Genomic DNA, 26,892 nt, shown 5'->3' with positions numbered 1-26,892 from the left:
GAGATGGTCATCTAGTGACAGTTGATAAAAAGTGTCACAAAACCCCATCAGCTGTATCATCAAACCCCATTAGCTCTGAACAAAAAAAACAAAAAAAGTAAGTAAGTAATTTGTATTTATATAGCGCTTTTCCAGACCAGGGTCACAAAGCGCTTAAACAATTAAAACAATATTCAATAAAGTATATACTTTAAAGGTCAAGATAATACTGAGAACAACACAGGAGTTCCAGAAAATCCAAGGAAAAGCCTGAACAACACATTTGTCACCATAACATATTTTTATTTTTTCACTGAAGTAGGTTCATCCAGTTTTGATTAAGTTTAGTAAGAGAGAGACAGCAGCCAAGTGAAAATGATAATCTTACCCCCCTCAAATAAAACAAGATCTAAATGGCTGAAGCATGTTAGCAAGATGGCCGTTGGCGTCACACTTCTTCATTCCCACCAGGGGTTGCCTCAGTGAGTCAGACTCCTCCACCTCGACTTGGTTTTTTTAACGTCACATTTTTACTTAATGACACGGAGGAGCTTATTCCTGGTTGCAGCGACAATATTTACATTTATGCTCACTGTGTTCTGAGGCTCACTATAAACCTTTCAGGATTAAATGCATGGGTTTTGACCTCAATCAAAAAAATAATTACTGTTGCCCCCCTTCTATTAGGAGAGACTATAATTAGCAGACGAAGCTCTTTCCGAAGACAATTACTGTGAAAACAATGGTGATTAAACTATAATTCCTATATGACTTACCAATGTTTTTTTTTCTTTAACATATGCCAGGAATGCCTTATTAGATTCACTGGAAAATTGAATTCTGCTTCCATTGTGTTTCTCCCCCAAAATACTAATATATTATCCTTCTTCAGTCGGGACTCGATAACCACATCCAGGATTCTGTCAGAGCAAATGAGATATGATGATAGAACAGAGGGGCATTTGCTTCAAGATAAAAACAAGTCAAGTGTGACTGACTCCATCTTGTTCCAGTAATGAGGACTATTCGTGATTGGCGTCACTGATAAAAGCAATGGTTCACGTAAGCGTGCGCACACACAGATGTACACACATGCTGTGTGGAGTCTCTTGTTTGTTCTCAAAATGTTTCGAGAGCACAGTGACGCAAATGCCTCCATTTTATATACTGATTGTAAACCCACAGATCTGGTCTGTTTGCATATCCAAACTAATCTTACAAAAGAATATAATGAATTGTATTCATTTATCTTTGACTAACTAGTAGTGTTGGATTCAATGGTGTCCAATGAAGACAACTAGTACCATTCATGGATTCAGCAAACATGGCAAAAAGAATGGATGATTAAAATAGTAGTTCTAAGATAAAATAGTGTTTACCTAAAAAAGAAAAACAGGGACACGATGACAGAAACAAACAAAGACAGATAGAATGTGTCTAAACAAATGACAACAATTTCGAATTACAGCGGATTTAACGGCCTGACCAGTAGCCAATCAGATTAATCAGCTGAAAAGTCTTAAACCAATAGAAATCGAGATAGGAACAACGCGGGACGTTCCAAAACAAAACGCGGAAGTCCGCCATCGACGCTCGTCTGGTTCGCTACTGTTTTCACATTTTTATATTTCCTGGTGACAAATACTGTTTCTCGTCCACATGGAGCGACGCTACTTTATTTAAAGTTGGTTTTAAGTCGTCTCTTGGAATATACTCTGGCGTTATTACCGGTAAGTTCGACATATGCGTTATGGTGACGACGTTATGAGCCTCGTTAAAGTAGTGCTTGGCGAACTTAAATGTAAGTTTTCGCCACGAATATACGTGAGAAGGTTATATTTAAATTGAATTAATTGTTAGAAATGGTGACGTGATTTCTGTTAATGACCGCTCTTGTCGTGAAGAATGATAGCTTTGTGTTTTTATTGACATTCCTTCAAATTCTGACTCGCTCAAGTAGAATAACTCGCATTTCTCCGATCCTTAAAACTCTTCACTGGCTTCCAGTTTCTTTCAGGATAAACTTTAAAATGTTGGTTCTTACTTTGAGGGCTATTCATGGTCAGGCTCCTCCTTACATCACTGATCTGATCCAGCCTCACACCCCAGCTCGGGCTCTGAGGTCTGTGGATCAGAATCTACTGATGGTTCCTGAACACGGTTCAGGACTATAGGAGAGAAATCCTTCCAGGCTGTTGCTCCTAAGCTTTGGAACGATCTTATTCTCCCTCTGTGTTTGATGATCCAAGAAACATCTTAAGACGTTTTTATTTGTTCAGGCTTTTCCTTGATTTTCTGGAACTCCTGTTGTGTTCTCAGTGTTATCTTGACCTTTAAAGTATATACTTTATTGAATATTGTTTTGATTGTTTAAGCGCTTTGTGACCCTGGTCTAGTAAAGCGCTATATAAATAAAAATTACTCACTTACTTACATTCGATGCCCTTTTTTTCTAATTTGGCGTGACATTTAAGAAGCTCTTTTGTGTCGCAGTTTCTAATTTAAATCACGATTGTAATTCTTTTCAGGGAAGTCCTGCGTACAATGGAGGAGCTGTACACTCTGGAGAAGGAGGTCGGAAGAGGCAGCTATGGTGTGGTCTATGAGGGACACATGGCTCAAACGGGAGAGAAAGTGGCCATCAAGCGTCTCTTTTGCAAAACCCCAGAATGTATCGAGCTCTATCTGCAGGAGCTCTGGGTCATGAGAGCCACAGCCAAAAACCACGTCAACATCATTGCACTTCATGGCTGCCTCTTGCAGACGGGACCGAGAACCCTGAAGCGCCTCAGAGCCAGGAGGCTGCCACACCACCTTGTCGAAAGTGTTCTGAAGGGCAGTGTCGTTGGCATACCTCAGGGGAGAACACCCCCCCAGTCTTATAAGAGGTGTACCTCCACCTCTAGACTTCAGGACAGAACCAATACCCTCCAGGTAAAGGCTCAGGAGAAGTCCTGTGTGTCTGATTCCACAACACCACTGCGCCCCCGAAGGAAAAGATCTGCGCAAAGAGATGAAGAACAATTGGAACCTTTCCACCATTCTGCTCTCTGGCTAGTCATGGAGTATTGTGACGGGGGTGACTTGAATCAGTACCTTCTCTCAAGGCAGCCCGATTTGGAGCGGAACCATAGCGTGGTTCGACAGCTAAGCAGCGCCGTGGCCTTCCTCCATCAAATGGGTATCATCCATCGGGACCTGAAGCCAGACAACGTGCTGGTTTGTGACACGCCATCGGGCCCAATAATCAAGGTTAGATGTAGAAAATGAACCGATATTATTACTGTCAATGAAGCAGGACTTGATCTCATTAACTTGTTATTCCATCTTGGAAAAAACTTTCATAGCACTTTTTCTCAAACAAATGAGATTCCAGCTAATTGTCAATTGTAAAGTGCATTTTGTTTAAATTCCATAGGATGTGAAATTATACTGAGAATATATTATGTTAGAAGAGAAATGTTTTTTGTGCACCGAATATTAATGGAGCATCATAAGCCTCCCTTTTAGAGATGAGGTCCTCTAAAGGCCATCGAGTGTTGTGTTTATGTTCAGTAATATGAATTGGCTCACATAATGGTGTGCTGTATTGATTTTTTTTTTTCGTTCAATATTACAAGTCATAAGTGCCTGAACCTGAGGTTTAATATTCTGTCTGCAGAACATTTTAATCAACATTTCATAAATGTACCTTCATCTCTCCCGGCTTATTTTGCCTTTCTGTACGACCTGCAGGTTGCCGACTTTGGTCTGAGCAAAATGAGCGAAGCACTTGCAGATGGAGGTTTTACACGACAGCACTTTTCCTCCACGTGCGGCTCAGACTTCTACATGGCTCCAGAAGTTTGGGGTGGACTTCCTTACACTGCGCAGGCGGACATCTTCTCTCTTGGGGTGATGTTCTGGGCGGTTCTGGAGAGAATCACATTCCTGGAAGAAGAAAGCACAGAGGAGCAGCTTGGTACGTAAACAGCAAATTATGTTTGATTATTTTTATCAAGTTTGTTTTTAACAACGATAGAAGTGCAATTACATTTCTGTGGATAAATAAATAAATATCCATTAATAAATGGTTGATTTACTAAGCCTTTTCAACAAATAACAAACATAAAAATATGTTTATTTAAGATTCATTTCAGAGGGAAATGGGCTTTTTGTCTTGTATTTTCCTTTTACCTCAAGGGTCGATATATCTTTATTTATTCAAGACTGATATGCAGAAGGTCCACTTAAGCAGGAGTCTCAAGCTCGCAGCCTTCCATTTATTTTCTTAAAGGGATAGTTAAACCAAAATTCCAATTTCATTCATTTAATACCAGCCTCATGTCGACCAAGAGTTGGGATTATTTACAGAGTAATCCATACCTTTTTGGATTCATAGGCAAAAAAGCAAGTCCATTTTCACAGTTTTCCTCAAACAATCAATGTCCAATTAATGTTTAATATTGACACTAGTTTGATGATAATTAAAAGCTCTAAAACGGGCATCTTTCTCCTCTTAAAATAGCATAAAATATCTTTATCACCAAAGAATACCTGTCGTTCCATGGGGATGCGGCGCTGCAGTCGCTGGGTTCTTTAAGGTCGAGTGTGCGGTCAGGCAGGTTGATGACGCATCGCTCTGAATCGAGTTTGACTTAATTAACTGGCACATATTAAAAATGTCAGATACTATACATCATGCATTCATCATCCTCGGATGCTTAATAAAACATTTAAATGCCACAGGGATGAAGGATGTGTTTTGAACTTCAACCTCCCCAGTTCCCACTGAAATTATCTTTAGCTTAAAAAATATAGAAACAAAACATTTTATAAGAATTTTAGTTTGACATTTTCTCCAAGTATTTTCTTGTTAGAAATAGTATTTTAATGCATTTAGACGAAGCAAACCGTTTGAGGATCTATGAGATTATTTCCCCTTTTGAAACCACTTTCAGACACATGGGAGCAGCAGTGGCTGTCCCCTAATTATTAAATGATTCAAAAGTGTTCTTCTTAGTTCTCCTGTTGGAAGCAGGTCTCTGAGACATCAAGTCCATTTAAATGAGAAGCTCCTGAGTCAGGTGTTGCTCGGTTAGCTGAATGGAAACAAAAGCACTTAAAACGAAGACAAAGTGGGATTCGACGACCACAATTCTCTCTGTCAGGGATACAATGGGGGAAGATGGCGCCTCCTCGGGAGATGAAACGTTCCATTATTTTACTTTGTCCTTTCAGCATCGTCGCACCCACGCTTATATCTGACTTAGCAAAAGAGCAAGCAAGAGATGTGCTGGTGTTTGTTTCCTTTTTTGGGGTACATAAAAACCACTTAATGAGACTTTATATTATATAAATCCACACACTACTGTTGCTTTTCAAAAACATTACAAACTGTGTAATCCTATAATTTGCAAGAGATTATCCTCTATCTTTTTTCAAAATGTTTTCCTTCTGTTCATATGATACATTGTAAAGTAAATGCATTTTCCAGTCCATTGTATTCATTGTAGTTTTGTTTAAAGTAAAATATAAAGTTAAAATCTTGAGTAGCTTCTTGTTAAAGTCTTCATCAGAGCTAAAGTCAGACTTAATAAGGCCTTTTTTGTTTACTGCTTCCACGCTGTAATCGCACACTCGGCATGAGAGCGTGTGACCGCCTCACGTTGCCGTTGACGTCAGGTTTCCTTTAATAATCCGCCGGGATGTCTTGAAACTATGCCAGCTGGGCAAACCCAATTCTTAGACCCATCGTCCTGATGTCTCCTGCATTCACTCCACAGGCGCCTACGTTTGCAAGGGTCGCTCCAACTGGCTGATGCCGCTCGGGGAAGCCATGTGGGAGAACGCCGACGTCCAGCTGTGCATACCCATGAAGTCTAAAAGGGCGCCCCCACTGCCGCCCCCTCCCGGCCCGGCCATGTGCGCCCTGCTTTTAGACATGCTGGCCTCAGACCCGGACTGCAGACCTCCCGCCGACCAGCTTCAGGCCCGAGTTCACTCGGCCCTGGACGAGGACTCCCACTGACAGGAACCACTCTGACGTTAATGACCACCACGCGGACGACCTCTGACCCCACCCTGCTGCAACACCTATTACGCGTGTGGGCGAAGTCGAAGCTCTCGGTCGGGACATCTAAATATTTGTGTGCAGGTGACTGAGAGGATCAGTTCATTGACGTTTAAAAGATGTACTTACAGGAATGAAATCAAGATGTCTGCTGGGTTCTCATTCAAACCTTGCACCAGTTGCACCGTCTTCATGTGTGCGTGCCTGAGATCCACTGAGACCATCTTGAGTAGCATTTGATGTTCGTTGACGTCAAAACCTTTTTCACAAATGTATGTATTTCTACATCATGTAATGACACGCAAAGGGATTCCTGCAGCTTTTTTGTATTTTTTAAAATCCTTTTACTAAAGATTAAAGTAGCTTGCTGACTAATATAACGTTTTCAATAATAAGCATGAAATTGTTTTCTTTTATATAGTTTTGAAACCGAGTTTGCTATATCGAATTGTGAAGTTATCATTATGAACTACCGCTCTCAAAATTGTGGCGCTCATATATTCCATGCATTAGTGTTTTTGCACTTTAAAAAAATTCATTTCAACTTTTAAATAAATGCTTGAATCATTATAGCTGTTGTTTGACTTTTGCGTTCAAATATATATGATAAAAAAAACAATGTAGTTGTTGAAATACTACAGTAAGTGTGAATTGTTGTAATGAAATGAGTGCACTTTAAACGAGCATAGACCGTCTCTTCTAAAACTAGTTAAAGACCCCCCATTATCTCTAACTGAAGCTCACTGTGACTAACGACGACTAATACACTCGAACCCTCATAAACAGGAAATTAAGAGCAGCCATTAGCAGAGCTGGCGATCATATCCCTGCAGTCTCCTGAAGTCTTATTACTGCTCATCGCTCTTGGTCGTCCACTCTTGGAACCGAAACCATCGAGATGCCGCTTTTCATACAGGATGTCATTGTGGCCTATCTCAAAGTTATTTGTTACTCTTTTGTTTAGTTTGTTATGATGGTATCGCTATATTCCTAGTGAACAGAATAATTGTATTCGTTCCACAGTGGGGTAAGGAGGAGTCTTTATATATATCTCCAATTTTATGACTTCAAAAGCCTGTTGTATTGTTAACCGATAGTCGTCTTTTCTACCAAGGAGTTATGTATCCGGCTGAGCTGGGTCTTGGTCATTTGATTTAAAAGCTGTCATGGTTGAAAGTAGGGGTGTTTATTGGCAAAAATCTGGTGATACTTATCACGATTCAGGGGCCACGATGTGATATATCGTTATATTCAAGCAACAAGCATATAGTTGTAGGGTTGCCAGAGTACCTACATTTTAAGTCTGCCTGACTTAACGCAGTCATAACTGCTTTAATTAAAAAAACAAATATGCACAAACATCAGCTTCGAAAAATAATGGAGTCAAGTGTATCCTCTTGTCCTCAGTCGCCAAGATCTTTCTGGATTTCATTGTATTTTGCTTTAATTATGAAGCATCCAATAACAGTTTGATTGTAACATTGAAATAAAAAAAAAGCTGTGGATATTTGCCTGTTAATTATAAACAAATACATTTTTCACACTTATTACAATTTAAACGTGTGATTTAAAAAAGCCAACATTTCTTATTTTAATTGCGATAGAGTGCTATAGCATCAGTCCAGTACTAAGATGTTCGGGTGCATTCGGGGTTAAATACTGAAGTTAAAACAGCATTATGGGAAAATAATGTGACATTATGTGACGGTGAAACTGCAATGTTGTGGAATCATTATCTTTTTAATAGGTATCGCAGTAGAAATGTATTTATTTAGTGTTATCTAATTTGAACATCTCAGATTCACAACAAGAACATCCTTCACTGTCCGAGGCCTTATCTGCAGCTACTTCCCAGTCCAAAGAGAAGTATTTTGCCTGTTAAGTGAACTTGTAAGACTTTCTGTGGCGATTAAACCGAAAACTTGTTCAGCACAAATCCGCTCACAGCAGACTCAGCAAGACATGGAGGAGCGGCGGTCGAGGGTAGAGACCTTGAGGATTTGTTTCTGAATGAGCAGGCGTGGAGAGAAGCCTTAAATGGGGTCTTCAGGAGTGAGTCAGGGGCCGACGTGTGCAGCCCACAGTCACGACAGAGGAGCCTTGCGCGGGACATGATGCATTGATTTTCAATCTCGGGGGTTATGCTCTATAATTGACTTCATTGCAGCCATTTCTTCACCTGATTCCGGGAAGTGATGCTGCCGACCGATTCTTAATGATGCAAAAGTGCTCGGTCGTAAAAAACTCTGCATCTTTGCGGCACAATAAATATTTGAAGAGTTTGTTTATGACTGCATTTACTGCTGTGATTATGTCTGAGGTCATTATAGGTCACATATATCAGAAGCAGCGTTTAAGTATCTTTATATCTTTACACAAAATGTTTTTATCTTTTTGTGCAAATGTGAACTACATCTACATCATTTTAATTTGTGATTACCAACATGTACAAACTATAGTTTTCTTTAATATAGACCTTTTCAAACTTAAATCTAATAACGTAAATGTAAGTAGTACATACAAGCTGAACAAGTCCAGAAGAAAGATGATAAACATTCACTTTAAAAAATACATTAATTATGTTGTTTCTTAACAGTGCTTGTAACACGACAATAAAACTGCTACATAAAAGTATAAACGGCCTACCAGAACAGTTATTTTCAAGTTATGCTGTCTTCTTTGATTTCCTCTGTAAACTTTTGTTGTCTTTTCTATTTAGTAGGTTTTTTACGCTGCAGTCCCCCAACTGTCTCAACAGCCAGAATGATCAGATTTAATTTCACTCCACAAGGGTTCACTGTGCAAGTGTCGCTCCAACTGGCTGATGCCGCTCGGGGAAGCAACATGTGTACTTCTCAGTAGGTTAATATCTTCACCGTTGAACAGTGTAGGAAACCGGTTCAAAATGCAGTTAATACAAAACTCTAGAGCGAGAATTCTGTCCTGCTCTAGTAGAAGAACTCACATTTCCCCGATCCTTAAAACTCTTCACTGGCTGCCACGTCATTCAGGATCAATTTAAAAAATCTGGTTCTTACTTTCAGATCTATTCATGGTCAGGCTCCTTCTTACATCAGTGATCTGATCCAGCCTTACACCCCAGCTCGGGCTCTGAGGTCTGTGGATCAGAATCTACTGATGGTTCCTGAACACTCTTCAGGACCAGAGGAGAGAAGTCCTTCCAGGCTGTTGCTACTGAGCTTTGAACGATCTCCCTCTGTGTTTGATGGATCTACTGACTCCTTTAAGAAACATCTTAAGACATTCTTACATGTGTAGGCTATTTTCTGATTTTCTGGGACTTCTATGTTTGTCTCTATGTTGTCTTATCCATTAAGAGTTTTTAAATCTGTAGGTATTTTTTACTGTGTATTGCTTCTCATTGTTCAAGCGCTTTGTGACCCTGGTCTAGAAAGGTGCTTTACAAATAACTATTACTTACTTACTACTATAGTCCAGAGATGTTGTTCACTGTGGACATTTTAGATCTGCCTGCTAAAAAACAGCAAAGCTTGTGCATTTTGTATCCACGATGTTTACGATCATGGCATACAGTGGAGGTTATCTAATCTTTGGTGCACTTTAAATTACTATTTAATTCCTTTTTTAACCCAAGTATATGCATTTAAATGCCCTATAAATAATAAATGAGTTGGCCCGCAGACAACCTCCCTATACTTGAGCACAATGTTTTATAAAGTAACTGTTTTTCTTTTCAGCACGTGAACAAAAATACAAAACTCTGGAGCGAGAACAGAAATAGAGTGAATTAAAAAATTGGAGACTTTATTATTTATTTTTTTTCCCATATGATTTTATTTCCTTGAAACGTTCACTAAAGACATTGAAATGTTTAGTCGAAATACATTTTTATCTTTTATGCCTTAAAAATACTGGTTAAAAATTGTTTGTTTAATAACATTTCCATGTTTTTCCCCACAGTCCTTAAAATATCTCCATATAATTTTGGTTTAGTATATATTTTTTCAAGTTATTTCTTCATTATAATAGCAAAAAGGCAGGAAGAAGCGTTTGCGGAAATGAATAGGAAGCGAGGAGGAGGAGCCTGACTCGCCGTGGAAACTCCTTAAGGGAAAAGCCGTGAGAACCGTTGTGCATCACCTGCTGCTGCGATGCTAAATAAAAACAAACATGACAGATGCGGAAAATTAGGCGCGAGGTCTCAACTCCGTGACGCTGCATAAGGCTAATAATGACCAGTTATTGCAGCTTTTCCACAGACATCTCCCTGATAGAGGTGTAATTGGAGCCTCTGCGTCAGATGAGCCAGTAAAACACTCTGATAGGGCAATTATCCAGGGTCTCCTCCGAGGGCCGCGACTCTTGACACTGAGGAATATATTAAGCTCTGTGCAAAAACCAGGATTATTATGAGATTCGCACAAAACTAAAAAACAGAATTACTTTGGACACATGAACTGGATTAGCAGTGTTAAAAATACTCTTTACGTTTTATTTATTTCAATTATACAACCAAACATGAATCAATTCACCCGCTGCCAACGTTTAATCAACACTCTGTGGTTAAAAGCTTGATTTAAATGCAACATAAGCTGTCCTTATAGGATTAACATCCAATATAAAGGCACTGAGGAGGTGAACATGTGTATCACAGCAGATTTTATTCCTTTAAAAAATGAAAAGTCAGAGTGTGTTTGCAGTACAATTCATATCATGATCACCTTGAACTACCGAAAACAGTGTCCTTGTCGAAATAAAAGTCTGAGGGGAAAAAAGCCACCGAGCATTACCTGCTCAAATATTATTCCAGCGAAGCAGATTGTTCGCGTGAATAAAAGCGTGTTGTGGTGCTGATAAAACAGCCGCTCAGACGGTTCCGGGTCCGTAAAGATCCTTCACCATGTACGGCCCCTCCAGCTCGTAGCCCATCTTCCTGTAGTAATTCCGTGTTCCTACACCTGCAAATAAAGAAAAATGATGGTAAAAATCGTGTAAGATAAGATGACAGACGGATCAGGCATGTCAGAGAAACTGATGTCCAAGGAAAGGAGGTCATTAAAAAGAGATCATTCAGATGATTTGAGCCTCAAAGAATGAAGATGAAAATTACAATAAAATAAATCAACAAACAAAAAATAAAACAATAAATTCAGACTCTGTTAGGTAAATATACATTTTATTTGGCCCCTTGTTTTATTGAGTTTGGCCCTTCTGGATTTATGTCATTGTAGACGAGCTGAAGCAAACACAACTGTCTCTGCTAACAGGTTAGCTTAGCTTAGGAGCTAATGTAGTCAAAGCTTTACAAACTATCTTAGTGAAATTTTATGTTGCCAAAATGCTTACACCGTCTAAATACTAGTAAAGTCTTGAGATTTCTTTCCTCTTGAAGCTGAAGCTGTCAAAGCTCCCATTATTTAGCCAAAGTGTAATGATGCTAGGTTAGCACTCAACATGCTAACCTAGCTAAGGTTAATGAACGTATTAAAATATATACTGAAATTGTTATAATAGTGACAGAAAAGTACTTAAACAAATAAAGGATTGCAATGTTGTTAAATTAACTGTTGGACCTTATATTTCTATATGTAGCTAAATAATTGGTATAGCGTTTCAGATGTTTTAACATTGAAAAGTTTTTTTTTCTTTTTTCTTTTTTTTTAAACAATTAAATAAACATAATTTCTATATGGAACAGTTACATTTTTCCCCATTTCTTTTCAACACATAGAGATTGATTTTCAAATAACAACAATTGCCAAATAATTCTTAAATTATTATTTTTGTTGGCACTATTATACAATCATTTAATATTTTGTTTTTATTTTTGAACAATTGAATTAGATTATCTCCGTGTAAAAAATGTCATTCATTTTGAAAATATATTTAAGGGATTAAAAAAACAACTAATTCAACCTTTAAATAATATTTATTTAACAAAACTATTAAAAATATATAAATAATGCAATGCTTTAAAAAGACAAACTTTTCAATTAAACTATTTAAAATTTGAAATGTTAAATTAAACTATTCAAAATTCTAAAGGAAAATATTTCATCCCATACAGCCGACATCTATTGAATATACTTTAAAATATTGTTTAGTATTGAAGTATTTTCTTTGTTGGTGTTGAGAGTGACGACAATAAATGACGCACACTTGTCTGAACTGATCTGACGATGCTCACGTTATGGTGTGACAATAGTGAGGGCGGTGAACGAGTGAACGAGGCCGGGGTGCTGCTCTCTCCGCTAACATGAGGCCTGTGCTCAGCACATATCTTAATCACTCGAGTGAGTCATGAACGCTCCTCATTAAAACTGTCACGACTCGAGCGCTGAGCTCAGCAAATGCCATCAGAACAATGGAAAACTCTTGGATAGCGTCACTCTTGGAGTCCAGAACTCTCAGACAACATGTGGAACATCTCGTGGGGGGGTCACTCTCACCTGAGATGACTGCAAGTTTTGAGGCGCCGTGTTCCTCCCGGGAGATCCTCTCAGCTTCTTCCATCAGCATCATCCCGAAACCCTGCGTAGAGCGAGAATCTCAGTCGGACCATCCTAAGGCGAGACCTTAGGGGAACCTTTAGTACCTGGTGCTGGAACTTGCAGGGGTCTCTGCTGCTGACAGGAACCACGCTACCGTACACGTGCAGCTCGCGCACGATGGACACGCCTCCCTTCAGCTCCGGGCGGAAAGACTGAGGCGAGCAGCGGCGCAGACGCAGCAGGCCGATGAGGATGTCCTGGTCCGGGTCCTCGTAGGAGAGGAAGGTCTCCCAGCCGTCGTTGGCCACGTAGTCTCTGCGCACCAGCTCCACCTGAACACAGTCCAGTCTGCTGACCTCGCTCTTCTACAGCCAGACTCTGACCCCCAGTAGGACGTCCTTACCTGATAAGGACGGACTTTGTGGTGGATCTCCTGGATGCCCACTTCTCTGGTCCTCACGTCCCGACACTGGACAGAGTTTTTTAAATTCAACATTTTGATTTACAAATTCAAGATTTTTCTCAGCAGAAACAGTAAATGACTAGAGCTCTGTATTGATAGGTGTGTAGTGTATGGAAGTATATCAGTTCCAAATCATGGTTGAACTTTTTTCGAATTCATTTAAAAAATGTAAAATGAATTCAATCATTTCTATATTGTGAATATATATACATATAATTTATTTTATATACTTTAATTAAAAATTTAAATGTTTTCTACACGATATTTGACATCTAATCACTATAAATCAAAAGTAAATTATTCTTAATTCAATGTTTTATTTTATTTGTAGCCTCTTAAATTCAATTTAAAAATAGTGGAACTTTTAGACCAACATATTTTATTAAAATGAAAAATGCTGCAAATTAAACAATATTGAATTTAGATCATGTATGTTTGAATTGTTCAGAGAATCAAACCTATAAATTCCTTAATTTTAGATTTAATTTAAAGGCTAAAAAAACATATTTTACTTAGAATTACAATATGAAAATGTTTGTGCATATTTTCTTTTAATATTTAAATTTTTAATTCAATCATTCAAAAAAACAAATTAAATCTTTCAATATACAAATGATTGAATTCAACAATTAATTAAAGGAAATTCAACTTTTCAATATAAAAACTTTGTACATATAAACATTTCAATAAAAAATAAGTTTCAACATTTCAAATGTTCAAATTCAATATTCTGATGGCACCGATATACTTCCATACTCGAGTCAATCTAATCTATTACTGGCTGAAAAAAAGCTGTGTCAGATGAACCCCACAGTTCAGCTGCAGCATGAGTGATCACGGGGGGTGAGCGAGGTGGGCTTCAATTCAACGCTCCAGCAGCTTCCATCTCTATTCAGCAGGTTGAAGAAATCACTCATCAGCTCCCATCACTGGCATATATGTAAATTGTTTTTAATCTGCCGCCAGCACCTGAGTTCTCGGGGTGTGTTCGGGTCACGCCCCGAGCCGAGCCGTTAGCTTTAAATGCCGGTCTCACCTCAGTGCCCATGTCCTTCATCCGGGCCAGAGCCAGCTCTCGCAGGTTCCCGTGCTCCACTCCGGAGCTCACCAGCGGCATGGGGATGTCCCTGTCGCAGGGTTTAGATCAGTCCACGTCAGTCTACGCTACGGACCCTCAACTTCATCAGTTCACAAGTCTACCTCTGCACTCGGTAGACCCGGGTCCAGGGCGGCACCAGCGCCAGTATCCGGGCCACCAGGTCGACCAGAGCGCTGGGAGTGTAGCTCTTGTAGCGTCCGGTCTTCCAGAGCTCGTAGAGACCGGTTCCTCGGATGACCAGCGTGGGGTACAGCTTCAAACCGTCAGGCCTGAACGCAGGATTCTCAAAAAACTCCTGGAAACAACATACATCAAAATATTATCACATCTTTTATGGAGTCAAACAAAAAACAGAGCGACTCCTTATCGACATCATAAATGATTCTAAGTGTACTTCAGGAAGACTTCTGGTGACAAAGCTGCTTCAAAACATCTCTATTCTGACATGTTCTGAGCCTTGAACAAAAGACACTTCTTTTTAAATTGGATTAATCATGAGTGTAGAGTATAAAGAAGAGTCTGACGGAAAATAAGATAAATAAGACCAAATACGGTATAAGTTTTTCGTCTGAAAAGACACACTTAAAAACATCCAAATACCTCCATGGTACTCGTTTTGTGACTTGGATTGAAGCCTAGACACAAGTAGTTCAGAAGAAACTAGAATAAGAATATTTAAAGATAGTTTGTCAAGTGTACATCAGCACGACTTACACTGATAGCCTAAAATACAGATTTATTTTAACATTTTTCCAACAATTTCTAATGTCGGAGCTTCAATACAAGATGGACGTCATAGATGAGAGAGCGCCATGTATTTGGATGTGTTTAAGTGTCATTTTGGACGAAGATGAAAACGAACTACAGTCGCTACAGTAAAATGAACAAACATTTTTGTCTATAACTCTAAAAAGGAACAGATTTCTCTGGAAATAACCCTTAACTCTTGGTCCACATGAAGGTGAGTAGAAAATAAGTTTGAATTTCTGAACTAACGGCTGAACTAACCCTTTAAGAAAGGCAGGTTGTGCAGCTACTGAAGCACATCTCAAACTTGTACGCCACAAATGTTCTACGCTAGCCTCCTCAGAGAGCCATTGTCCGTGCGTCTCACTCCTCGACCAGAGAGCGACGCCTGCTCCACATTAAAGCGGTATAAATCGGACCATTAGCGGAGCGAAACATTAGCAGCGGTGACGCCGGTATCACACAAACACAATCCGGTCAAAGAGAGACTGCCGTCCAGATAGCGGCGGCGGCGAAGGAAGTCGTCGTGACTCATCCTCGTTCTCCTCCCCTTTGTACCATCATGCTCAGCAGCGTGAAGATCTGGGATGGGGGCACATTCTCCAAAATAGGCTGCGTTATCAGCGTGGCATGATCTCACTCGTCAGGGCTCATAAACTCAGGAAGGGTCCCACATTGCCCGGTGCTAAACCCGAAGGCAGGAGACGAGCGGTGACGCCGACGAAGACACCATTTTGGAGAGTGTGTGTCACACCTCCTGGGGTCTGTCGGAGGAGCCCCTTGTTCAAGATGCGTCTGCGAGGACGAGCGTCTGCGCCACAGAGATAAGTGCTGGACGATCTTCAGCTTAGAGGAAGGTGTAATTGAATTATTATCAGTTTGAAGTTTGGCTTCGACCGACTCACAGCTGATCACAAACTTTTGTTAATGCAAGGAAACATCTTCGTCTTCGCTCCAGATTCCTGGGCTCGACGGCGTCCCGGAGTTTGCATCATATTTCTTCTGAATGAAAACGTTGAAAGCAAACGCAACATGGGAATCTTATTTCCTCTCTTTTCATCTTTATTTATATTTTGGTAATCCCGTCACTTTTAGACCAGGATCCCCCTCTGAGAACCGGTGCCAAATAAAAAGGGATGTAAACCCAAATTAAGCCCATGTAGGCGTTCATCGTTTAAAAATGTGACCCATTATTTCTCTTACACACCATTTGAACATGAAAAATACGCTTAAGTACATGCTTTTTGGTTCATCCCCAGTCGGACGACTTGTGAATATTAAAACTTGTTTGTTTATTTTTGATTATTTATCTTAGCAACAGAACAAAAGGTTTTGATTTTAAGGTCCAATTTGCTAAATGGCGCCTTCACTTTCTTCCTGATTATATGAATTTGCTTTCAGCCCCTAAAATGTTCAGATTTGTGCAATTAATAAGACTTGTTTTTGCAAAGATCCTTCCTAATGGATACAAATGAAAGCCTGATGTAGCCGCTTCCTCTGGACAATTACCTATTATTCTGCTGATGTTCAGGAAAGGCCTGTTAATGTCATAAACATAGAAAAACATTTTCTATCAAACACAAGACTTAAAGCAAAATATTTATCATTGTGCACCAGGATAAACGCCACATTGGCCAGAGGAAATAAAAACTATTAAAAACCATTACAACCTTTAAAAGCTCACGCAAGGATTTTAAAAATATTTGAATTTTAACAAAATATGAATATTGATGTAGATGTTCTCTCTGGTAGCCTGACAAGTAAGGAGCTGGTTTTTCATGACGCTTGGATATTTGGGTTATAAACAAGAGATATAAAACAGACAATGAAAATAATTGAAATTTGGAAATATCGCAAAAACACTATTTCATAAAGATTTATTATTAAAATACTTGTCACTGAATGTGACGTTCCTAATGCAATGACCAGTTGACTCCAAAAACAACATATAATATTAAAAAAGTAAAATGATAAATTAATTATTTATTTCAGTAAAGGTTTTACCTGACACAAAACATCATCAATAATATATATTTAAATTATGATAATTCAAATCAACTAGTAAACTAATAAAATGTAATAATAATAAATTGATATTACATAAGAGTCTTGTGTCTTGTTATTATCATTATTATTATAACAGTGTCCTCATTGTGGCCGTATGAATTTTGTTTTTGTCCATTGTTAGTTTTTTCCTAAAAAAGGTTTTTTGGTTGTGTGTATCCTGCTAAATAATCCAACAACCCAGATCCTCTCTTTTGTCTGATGTCCAACCAGTAAACTAAGCGGCGCCCCGGCGTGAGAGAAGCTGTATCCTCTTGATGATCCTGGAAAACATCCAGGCTCAATGGAATCCTGGAGTAAAGACATGTGAGGATGCGCATGATTCCCCCTCTCTCCAGCAGGAGGCCTGTCATGGAAGATTAGCGGTGATGTGGAGCGGCAAACGGTGGGGCTTTGCACTACTTTTTATAATCTGGAAAACGTCAGTGCGATAAGATGAGAGGAGACTGAAGCAGATATTAGATAGATGAAGCCACGGCAGATATGAGGGGATGGGGATGGTGTAAGGGGTCCAAATAAAAAGTTAAGATTGGAGTGGAGAAGATAAGGGAGGAGACACAAAGGCGAGAAATCAGGGAGAGTAAACATGAGCCGAGGGGGGAGACAGCAGGAACACAAGGAACAAATTACAAAAGAGAAGGAAGCGTTGAAGAGAAGAAAAGAATCACAGGGTCCAACACACATTAGTTGTGTGCCAGCCTGCTGCTGCCCAATAGATGAACCGATTATCTCACACACCGGTGCACCCCCCGCCCATAATGTGGCACATTTGGAGTCGGACACGGACCTTGAAACACCAACTTAGGTGGAGAAATAAAGTCCAGAAAACTCACACAAGCTCTTTCGTAGCAATAGGGAGACAAAGAAGATCAACAGTTGAAGCAAAAGAAAAACTATTTACTACATCTCCTTTAACTAGACATGGTGAAAACATGTCCTCGAATACAAAATTCCATCAGAAATGTCAAGGCAATTAGATTAATTGTTGCAGTATAGTGAATACAGAATCAATTATTAATTAAGACTCACTCAAGCAAACGTATATAAACTTCAAATGTAGCTAATGGAGGAGGATTAAAGGCAAGACCGGCTCGATAAAAAAAGTTGGGGCTTTCGAGTATAAAGGTGGAAGATGACACATTTTGCAGGACCTGCAGTCGTGATAGTTGGGAGGATCACGATCCGATTTCTCACACTTCCAATCAGTCGTCGAGCGATTCCTGCTGTTGTCAGACATCTGACAGCTTCTTCAATCCAGTCACATCACAGTCGGGACTCGTCTTTTCCAGTCCCTCTGATGCTATTTCCAGATACTAAGCGCAGAGCGAAACCTCTCTCCGTGTGATGAGCAACAATGACGCATTCTGATGCAGAGAAGAGAGACTGCTGTCACAAGTGATGAACTTAACGGCCGCCACGGTGCATCGCTCGCTAGTCAGGAGTCTTTCCAGACTTTGTTGCTTGTTCTGGTTTGTGTAGGACTTGAAAACTAGATCATAAAAAACAGGAATATACCAGTACTTTGAAATGTAAAAAGGAAAAAAATATATATATAAATATATACAGTATATATACTATTATATTGGACTATTGTAACAGTTTATTTCCGTGCCTTAACAAGAAGGATCTGTCTCGCCTGCAGTTAATACAAAACTCAGCAGAGAGAATTCTGACCTGTTCTAGTAGAAGAACTCACATTTCCCCGATTCTTAAAACCAGTTTCTTTAAGGATCAACATTAAAATTCCGGTTCTTACTTTCAGATCTATTCATGGTCAGGCTCCTCCTTACATCAGTGAACTGATCGAGCCTTACACCCCAGCTCGGGCTCTGAGGTCTGTGGATCAGAATCTACTGATGGTTCCTGAACACGGTTCAGGATCAGAGGAGAGAAATCCTTCCAGTCTGTTGCTCCTAAGCTTGGAAACGATCTTCTCTGTGTTTGATGATCTACTGACTCCTTCAAGAAACATCTTAAGTTAATTTTCTGGGACTCCTGTGTTTGTCTCTATGTTGTTTTGGCCTTTTAGAGTTTTTTATATTTTCATGTATTTTTAAATGTGTATTGCTTTTGATTGTTCAACACTTTGTGACCCTGGTCTAGAAAGTTGCTTTACAAAATAAACTTTACTTACTTACTTACTATATGCAGACAAAAAACACAGTAAGACTACAAGAATACAAAAGTATTAGAGGATAAATAGTCATTTCCTCAAGGATTTCTTTAGGCTGAAAAAATGTATATATTCGTTTGTCATCCAGTAATCATAATATCAAATAACTCAAGCATTTCATTCATGTGACCCCCATAACCTATGGGGGTCACTGTTTGGGGAGGGGGTGGTGGTGCCTATCGAAACACAATTTCCCCAAGTTCCCAATCAACCTCTGTATGTTTTTGGATTGTAGGAGGAAACCGGAGTATTAGGAGTAAACCCAATCAACACGAGGAGTAGGTACAAACAAAAGGATAAACGTTGCCTCCCTCTGGACTTGGAAGCGAACCTGAAACTTTCTTGCTGTAACAACTGCACCACCAGGGTGGCCAACACAAGCATTTCTTTCACCCTTAACCTAAAATACCCAACATTCTTAACCATTAAGGGAAATACTCACACCTATGATACATTTATAATCTAGTCAAATACCCTACATGTTGTTGGCTTTGGGAGGAAACCAGAGTGCCAAGCAGGTAGCTAGTTAACACAAAACCCCTAGAGCTGAATTCACAAACAAAAACTTACTATAAACTGCTCCACGTCTCGCTCCATGCCGACGTTGGGAAGGTCCGGCATCATGTGAGCGACGACTTTGAAGCCGGCGTCTTTGGCCAAGTGGAAGGACTCGCACACGGCGCGCACCGTGTGACCCCTGTTGGAGGATAGGACCAGAAAGATGAGCATCAACCCAGGCCGGATCAGTTAGACCTGCGGCGTCTGACCGGTTGGTGTCGCGGGCCACGTCCTCGTAGACGCTCTGGACTCCGATCTCCAGTCGGGTGCAGCCGTACCCCAGCATGTCGCCCAGGTGACGCTTCAGGCAGTAGTCCGGCCGAGTCTCGATGGTGATCCCCACACACTTGGTCTTGCTGCGCTCGGAGTACCTGCGTCGGCGGCAAACACGGCCATTAATCCTGCGACAGAACCTCGATGATCGCCATTGATGCGAGCGCCGCCGCTTTCAGACCCAATTTTACAAGCTGCCAGTTCGCTCGGCTCATTATCCCGACGTCCGACATTAACCTCGTCATTAACGGCGATCACCCTCGCAATTAATAAACAGATGGCCGCCGTAGCGTTACGTGCACAAAGCAAAAATGTTAAATGGGATATTAATGAGTTTCATTTTTCGAAGCAATTTAGGCTTCTTGTTTACCATTCAGGCCTCAGCAAAACATAAATACAAATTAACATTTGATCGATCTTTCGCGGGTTCGTAACTTAACAGTGGTGGAAGATGGAGGAAGATGGAGGAAGATGGAGGAAGATGGAGGAAGATGAAGTCGACGACACCTGATCTCCAGTCGCTTCATTAATATTGACTTACATTTTTTGTCTATAACTCGTAAAAAGAATGGATTACTCTGAAAATAATCCCAACCCTTACTTGACAAGAGAGTGATTAAAAAATGAGTACAATTCGAATTCTGGGTGAGCTATCACTTTGAAGGTGGGGTAGATGTCCCTCAAAATGACGTGAACAAGCTTCAAATGGGCCACTTAAAAAGATTGGATCATGTTTCTTTTCATTACTGTACGTTCCCCAGGTGACTACCGGTACATATGTTTTCTTTTTACATTATATAATTTAATTAAAAGAAGGTTGTCGCCAGAAGTAGATTTTGAGCGATTAAGTACAAAATGTTCCAGGAAGAAAACTCTATCTTAAACTTATCCACCAAACAACATCTGAATCTGTTTAACTGTTTATTTAATCATTAATCCAGCTTTTGTTGTGTATTTTAGTTCCTGAGGGTTACCACCAAGTGTGAAGGACTTAATTACAAAATAACTTTCTCAAGTAGCTGTCAACTCCACTGGTGGTGGATGATGGATTGCTCATGAAGAGATAAGACTTTCAAATAATGACTTAATCCTTGTCCCTGTTTGAACCTCCGAACATTAACTAGAGAGTCAATGGCGTTTTTTTAAATTCAAAAGCACAGTTGTTTTTTTTTTATTAACTTGATGTAGAAATTTGAACAGAAATGAAATAAATTGAATGAATTGAAGATGGACGGCTGTCGCAGTCATCTTGATGACTTACAGGTGTTAAAATCAACCAGACTATTTAAAGTCAAACACATTTATAGAACGTAAATACAAAATTCAACATTCAAATTAACAGATCTACCTGACGATTCATACATTTTTTAATCCATTAATTAATTATTTCAATATCAAATTTAACTTTCTTGAGTGTATCTCTACACACAGCATTGGCATAAATAAGATTCAAATAAAGGTTCATGACTCATTATAGACTCACTTGTGAGTCTTTTCTAAAGTCGATGGACAAACTTTCCCACGTTAAACATTCTACACAGCCCCTTGACATCACTCGATTTCCGGGACTAAAACTGTGGCGACAACAGCTCGCACATCAGCCAGCATCCATTTTCTCCACTCCAGCTGTTCCAATGACCATTATCCTGCCTCCGCTCACACCAGCTCATCTTCCCTCCGATGATCTCGCAGTGGGCAGTAAATGTCCATCTTTTTTACAGTCGACTGATGATTTGCAACAAATTAAAGAGTTTGTGCTCGATCAGATCGTACGAAATGAATCAATAAAAACTCTATTATCTCGGGTGATTATCACGCCGTCGTGATCAGATCCCGAAGGAGCCTGAGAGCAGGCGGGAGCAACAAACACGGTGAGAGACGAGCGAAGGCGACACAACCCTCTTCTTAAACTCACCGCCGCTTCAATCATTGCATGTTAACGAAGGCTGCTGGCGGCCATGATTAGATGTTTGCGAGGCCAGCCCACGACACGACTATTTCAAAGTGACACTCGCCGGCACCAACTGCCGCCTTATCACACTTTAATGAAGCAAATAGACCCCTTGAACAAACAAACACCTTCAGGGGGAAAAAAAAAAATCCATTATTCTGCCTTCACCCCGGGATGACGCAGCTGCCTCTTCAACAAATGGTTTTCTATTTGACTTTGAATCAGCTCCAAGCCATCGAAAAAAAAAAGTCTATACAGAACAGGCAGACACCCAATTTCATTCAAACTTGTCCCAAGTCAGCGAGTCAAATCGATAGGAGAGAAGTCTCCCAGACAGCCCTCGCTTATGTTCCTGGCAATTGTGAATGTGTTCACTGAGGCGGAACATCAGTGGGTATCATCATTAAAGTTTAAAATCATTTTTCAGATGTCTCTTGCTTCTTTTGTGTGGATACGCAGAGCCATCGTTCATGTATCATCCTTTATTTCATTAATATATTGCATATTAATTGCGTCATGTATAATCTTTATTAAAAATACCCAGTTGAACTCACAAGAACTCAAACGGTAAAATAGCTCCCTCTAGCGCCAGAGATGAAGCATGTCGAATTGTTTTTAGGAAGCTGAGCTGAAATATTTAGTCTAAATTTTTGTGGGAGCATTTGTTTAAATGCTATATTGCTTTATTACTTAATATGTGCTAATACAGACTATAAGAAAGATATTTGTACCGACGTTGAAGAAATATTCTAGCAGTCAAAATTACATGAACATTTAAAATACTGAAAATCTAATATACATTACTTGGACTCTAAAAATACTTTAAGGCACGTACAACAATAATTGTATGATTGTTCAACACAAAGACACTCCTGGGCCGACATAGCTTTGAATACTTGCTAAATCATAAATAGTCAGATGGTGTAAACAAGAGGTTTTGTACCTGACAGCTTCTGTCACGTTGTTGGAGGTGTGTCCAGATAGAGCGTCATGAAGGTTTCGGATGAAGAAGTCTCTGTATTCGGCAGACAGGGCCATGAACGTTCCACCCATCACAATAAACTCCACTTTGTCCACAGTGTGTCCCAGCTGCTTCAGCTGCAGAACACACACACACACACACACACACAGAGGTACAGTTTAACAACAAGAACAATTTGTCATTACAAGCATGATTGTGTTTCAAATGACTAAATTATTTTTTTTAAAAGGGAAAAGAAGATAAAAAAGGCATTATAATTGAGTGAACAATTACAAATGAGGATGAACACAGACACTATTCTATGTAAATAATTGACTAAACGATATTCAGTTCCTCTAATGAGGCGATAAATTCAAATAATGGTATAATTGCGGTCAAGTTCTGTCTGGCCCTTCACAGCCATGTTGCGTAGTAAATAGCAGTTACTGCGCAGTGAGTAGTGTGTGATCATTATCATCAGCATTGATGCGTTTCTTATGAAATCAAACATAACTGACCTGCTCCACGCGGTGTCTAGTCTGAATGAACGGATTGTATCGAGCTCGGATGGCTCTCATGGAGGTTGGCTGGAAAACAAGTGAATACATTTAGATGAAAATTTGTGTTGTGGGTCATTAGAAACGGTTTTACAAATGAATGTACAATTTTAAAGACAAGAATGAAAACTGTCATGCATACCACACTGCATGAAACGGCCAATGAGAAATGAGCAACACACAAAAACTGCAGTATAAACAAGTGTTGGTTAGTTTCATTAGATGTATTTAAATGATGAAAAATGCCCTATTTCAAGATATTAAAGAAAAAAGTAAGACCCACAATGCTTGCAAAGAGTAGGGGTGTGTATAGGCAAGAATATGGCGATGAGACATGTTTTATAATACAGGGGCAATGATAGGATATGTTGCGATATATTATGATTTTCCAGGAACAAGGATATATTTGAGTCAAGTATAACCCAACTCTGGTTTTGCAGAATTTACAGACCACATGACAAGGTCGTAAATGCCTTTCTTTGTTTTGAAACCAAAATGTGTTCAAGCATCAGGTTTAAAAGCTGCTAGATTGGACTGTATCCTCTTGTCCTCAGTCATCGCCAGGATGCGATGCCCATAAAATAACTATTAAAACAAAATATTATGTGAAAGCCACATCAACATCACACGTTTTGTATTTATTTGTTTAAAAGAAAATCCATACAGAAAAACAAAACGATAAATAAAATATTCCGTATTCATATTTTCTTACACCTACTAATGGGTTCGGGGAAAATCTTGTTGTAGCTCTGAGAATAACAAAACTTCTGCTGGGATTTTTCATAAACTATTGTCACTGCTTAAAAGTGCATGAACAATCTCATTTTGTTACAGAGCCAAAAAGTAAAGCTGCATCTGCCTCAATTGTAATGAAAACAACATATTAGTATCTAAGGTTTAAAAATGGATGTTTTCTAATCATAACAATAACTTCATTCTCAATCTTTACCGTCTACATATTCACGATAACAAGATTCAAAGGGTTGAATTAAGTCTCATCATTCTGTGAATGGTTCATTAGAAAAGATATAAGGTTTGGCTAATAGGATGATGAAAATGTTCTCATGATTCGGAAGAAAATGTAATTTCCATTAAGGGTAATAAGAAATTTCAATGAGACATATTGAAATAATAGTTACCTCGTAGCCAGTGTATGATTGTGTGGAGTACTCAAAGTCAGAGTCCGGCCCACCAGGACAGTAGCTGCAGATACAAAACAAAAATACTGTTGTTATGATTAGTATCAGATGTAACAATGGAGAAACTTCTTAAATAATGCAATAGGTCAAAGAATAGTAGGAATCACTTACACACAGATGTTGCCAGTGAAACTGATGTGAGGACATCGATGTGGTTTGCACATTACAGCCACAACGGCAATCTGGGGCAGACGGTCACATGATGAGAATCTTACTCATTTAGAATTACACTAAAACCTGTTCAAAGCATTGATGGCTTGATATACTTATATAAACTCAATACATTTCTTGTGAACGAAAGACTGAGTTCTGACCTTTAGATTCTCTTATCTTTTTATATTATATTTGATCGAGGTGTTTTATTGATCTTTTTTGTTTCAATTTTTTTTCATTATAGAACATTGTTCTATTTTCTTCATTTACCCAAACTCCCTTCCCTCCCTCAAGAAGAAAAAGAAAAGAAGAAAAGCCCACAAGACCATTGATAAAAAACAAAGCGATAAAAGGTTAAGGAAAGAATTATGAGCCCAAACAAATCAATGCACACAGTAATGAAATAAGCAACATATTACAGCGTTCACAGTGATATAGATATTGTTGCCACTTTTCTCCTGAAACAATAATACTGGCCACTTCTTATAAAACTCGTTTTACTGGTTTACGTTGTGGTTTATCGAATATTCTCCACAAGCAGTGGTTGGATTAGATTATTTAACCACTGTGTAAAAGTTTGAGAGTATAAAGCCTTCCATTAAAATAAAATAAGACGTCTTGGCATTAATTTGCTAAATGCTACAATCTTCTTCAAGTTATTGTTTAGATATTTGTCTTGTGAGACAACAAATATGGCAAGTGATGCAGACGGTTAAATCTGTAGAGATAATGCATTAGAAATTAATTTAAAAATGAATTGCCAGAAATTATACACTTGTGGACAAGGACCAAAACATAGAAAGAAGTCTGGCCTGACTTTGTTTACATCGGTCACAGTTGGGATCAACGTCCAGTTTGAGTTTCGCAAGTTTAACTTTCGACCAATGTAATCTATGGACATCCTTCAATTGAATCCCTACATGTCTTAAACAAAATGTTTTATTGTTTTAACCAATATCCTCTTTTATGATGTTGCCCTTTGGGATCACAGGGCACAGCAATAAACGTAATATTGATATTATTAATTATTATTATTATACAGGAGAAATAATTGATGGCCTAATATCGAAAACATTTTGATGTTAGTCTCTGCAAGTAGGCTAAAAGGCTTAGGATGTTATTTTGTTGATTAGATACAATCCAAAATAGCAGTTTACATCTAAAAGGAGACTTTAAACACTTCATACCCCACTTGCTGTCCGGACCGGCTTAGCCTTGAGTTTTGGCAACAGTGTCCGTCTGTGTTGTGGTGGAACAGCTGCAATGATGTCCACCAAACGTGGCTGAGATTCAAGTCCGTATTTTGAAGCTGTTACGGTCTTCAATCTGTTACGAACCAATAAAAAAGAAGTTACAATATTAGAGAGAGGGTTATGTATTTTTGTTATAGTGTAACAATACAACACAACTACCACGAAGAGGATGATTGTTGGAAACAGTGAAAACCATCATAATTCCTCTTTATTAGTATCAATAAAACATCAAATGTAACCTTTATCAGGCGAGGATTAAGAAGAAATGAAAGGTGGAGAAAAATATGAGTGAATTGCAAATATGAGATTCAATACAAATGTTGTCAATAATATTCATGAAGCAAAACCTAAGACGTGTAAAAAAAAAGTATACTTGTTAAGATTGACGTCACGTCCTTCTTCGTGGGCTTTGACAAGTTGTTGTATCACGTCTGCGATCGTCATCATCATCAGCTCAGCTCGGCTCAGGTCACCTGACGTGGAAGGAAAAGTTCATTCGTGTACAAACACATTCTAATAAAAGAAAATACCCCAAATACTTGATCATTTATCTCTATGCATATTATGGTAATGCTAGCTTTTAATGTTTGTTCTAGAAAAAATACCACGTATCATTAGCTCATAGAAAAAGATCTGACGATTTACTTACTATGAATATTATATTCTGTCTTATAACTAATGACCAGCCAGAATGGAATCAAACAAACAGTAGCATTAGCATGTAGCAACTTCACTCAAATATCATATCAAACACTCACTCTTTTTCTTTGGCTTTCCCATGTTTACTCTTGTTAAACAACGTGTGTCTAGGCTGCTTGCACGTGTCGATCGATCCACGCGTATTTGTGATCAGAAGGACAGATGAAGTAGAAGATATTCTCAGAACTACACGTTGCACCATAACATCGCGTCTGCCGTATGGCTATAAAACTGTCGT

The 26,892-nt window shown here is 39.1% G+C and overlaps 2 protein-coding genes across 2 annotated transcripts; one reads left to right on the top strand and one right to left on the bottom strand.

Annotated features, from left to right (window-relative positions):
- Positions 1-1,558: 1,558 nt before the first annotated feature.
- On the top strand, positions 1,559-6,601 carry LOC148067480 (serine/threonine-protein kinase PDIK1L). Its single transcript, XM_087805611.1, has 4 exons — positions 1,559-1,709; positions 2,508-3,231; positions 3,715-3,940; positions 5,745-6,601. The coding sequence occupies exons 2-4, from the start codon at positions 2,524-2,526 to the stop codon at positions 5,987-5,989; spliced, it is 1,179 nt and encodes a 392-aa protein (XP_087661737.1). The 5' UTR covers positions 1,559-1,709; positions 2,508-2,523; the 3' UTR covers positions 5,990-6,601.
- Positions 6,602-10,471: 3,870 nt separating this feature from the next.
- On the bottom strand, positions 10,472-26,859 carry elp3 (elongator acetyltransferase complex subunit 3). Its single transcript, XM_087806250.1, has 15 exons — positions 26,714-26,859; positions 26,329-26,428; positions 25,890-26,028; positions 24,661-24,731; positions 24,490-24,553; positions 23,312-23,380; positions 22,776-22,930; positions 19,818-19,979; positions 19,621-19,747; positions 14,168-14,361; positions 14,004-14,094; positions 12,908-12,973; positions 12,609-12,836; positions 12,463-12,544; positions 10,472-10,971 (listed from the first exon to the last, which is right to left on the bottom strand). Exons 1-15 carry the CDS (start codon positions 26,733-26,735, stop codon positions 10,880-10,882), a joined length of 1,662 nt encoding a protein of 553 aa, XP_087662376.1. The 5' UTR covers positions 26,736-26,859; the 3' UTR covers positions 10,472-10,879.
- Between the last annotated feature and the right edge of the window lie 33 nt (positions 26,860-26,892).

The sequence above is a fragment of the Callionymus lyra genome, chromosome 13 (assembly GCF_982586985.1).
Source record: "Callionymus lyra chromosome 13, fCalLyr1.hap1.1, whole genome shotgun sequence".
NCBI lineage: Eukaryota > Metazoa > Chordata > Actinopteri > Syngnathiformes > Callionymidae > Callionymus > Callionymus lyra.
This window is presented reverse-complemented; position numbering and strand designations above follow the sequence as displayed.

What these genes read in the sequence shown, in the direction of transcription:
- elp3 (XM_087806250.1), bottom strand. Translation starts at nt 26,735, where the DNA reads ATGGGAAAGCCAAAGAAAAAGA. An exon ending in TGAAGGACATGGGCACTGAG is followed by an intron (nt 12,974 to 14,003) that starts GTGAGACCGGCA and finishes AACTCTGTCCAG; the next exon opens with TGTCGGGACGTGAGGACCAG. An exon ending in ACAAAGTCCGTCCTTATCAG is followed by an intron (nt 12,837 to 12,907) that starts GTAAGGACGTCC and finishes GACTGTGTTCAG; the next exon opens with GTGGAGCTGGTGCGCAGAGA.
- LOC148067480 (XM_087805611.1), top strand. Translation starts at nt 2,524, where the DNA reads ATGGAGGAGCTGTACACTCTGGAGAAGGAGGTCGGAAGAGGCAGCTAT. An exon ending in CATCGGGCCCAATAATCAAG is followed by an intron (nt 3,232 to 3,714) that starts GTTAGATGTAGA and finishes TACGACCTGCAG; the next exon opens with GTTGCCGACTTTGGTCTGAG. An exon ending in AAGCACAGAGGAGCAGCTTG is followed by an intron (nt 3,941 to 5,744) that starts GTACGTAAACAG and finishes TTCACTCCACAG; the next exon opens with GCGCCTACGTTTGCAAGGGT.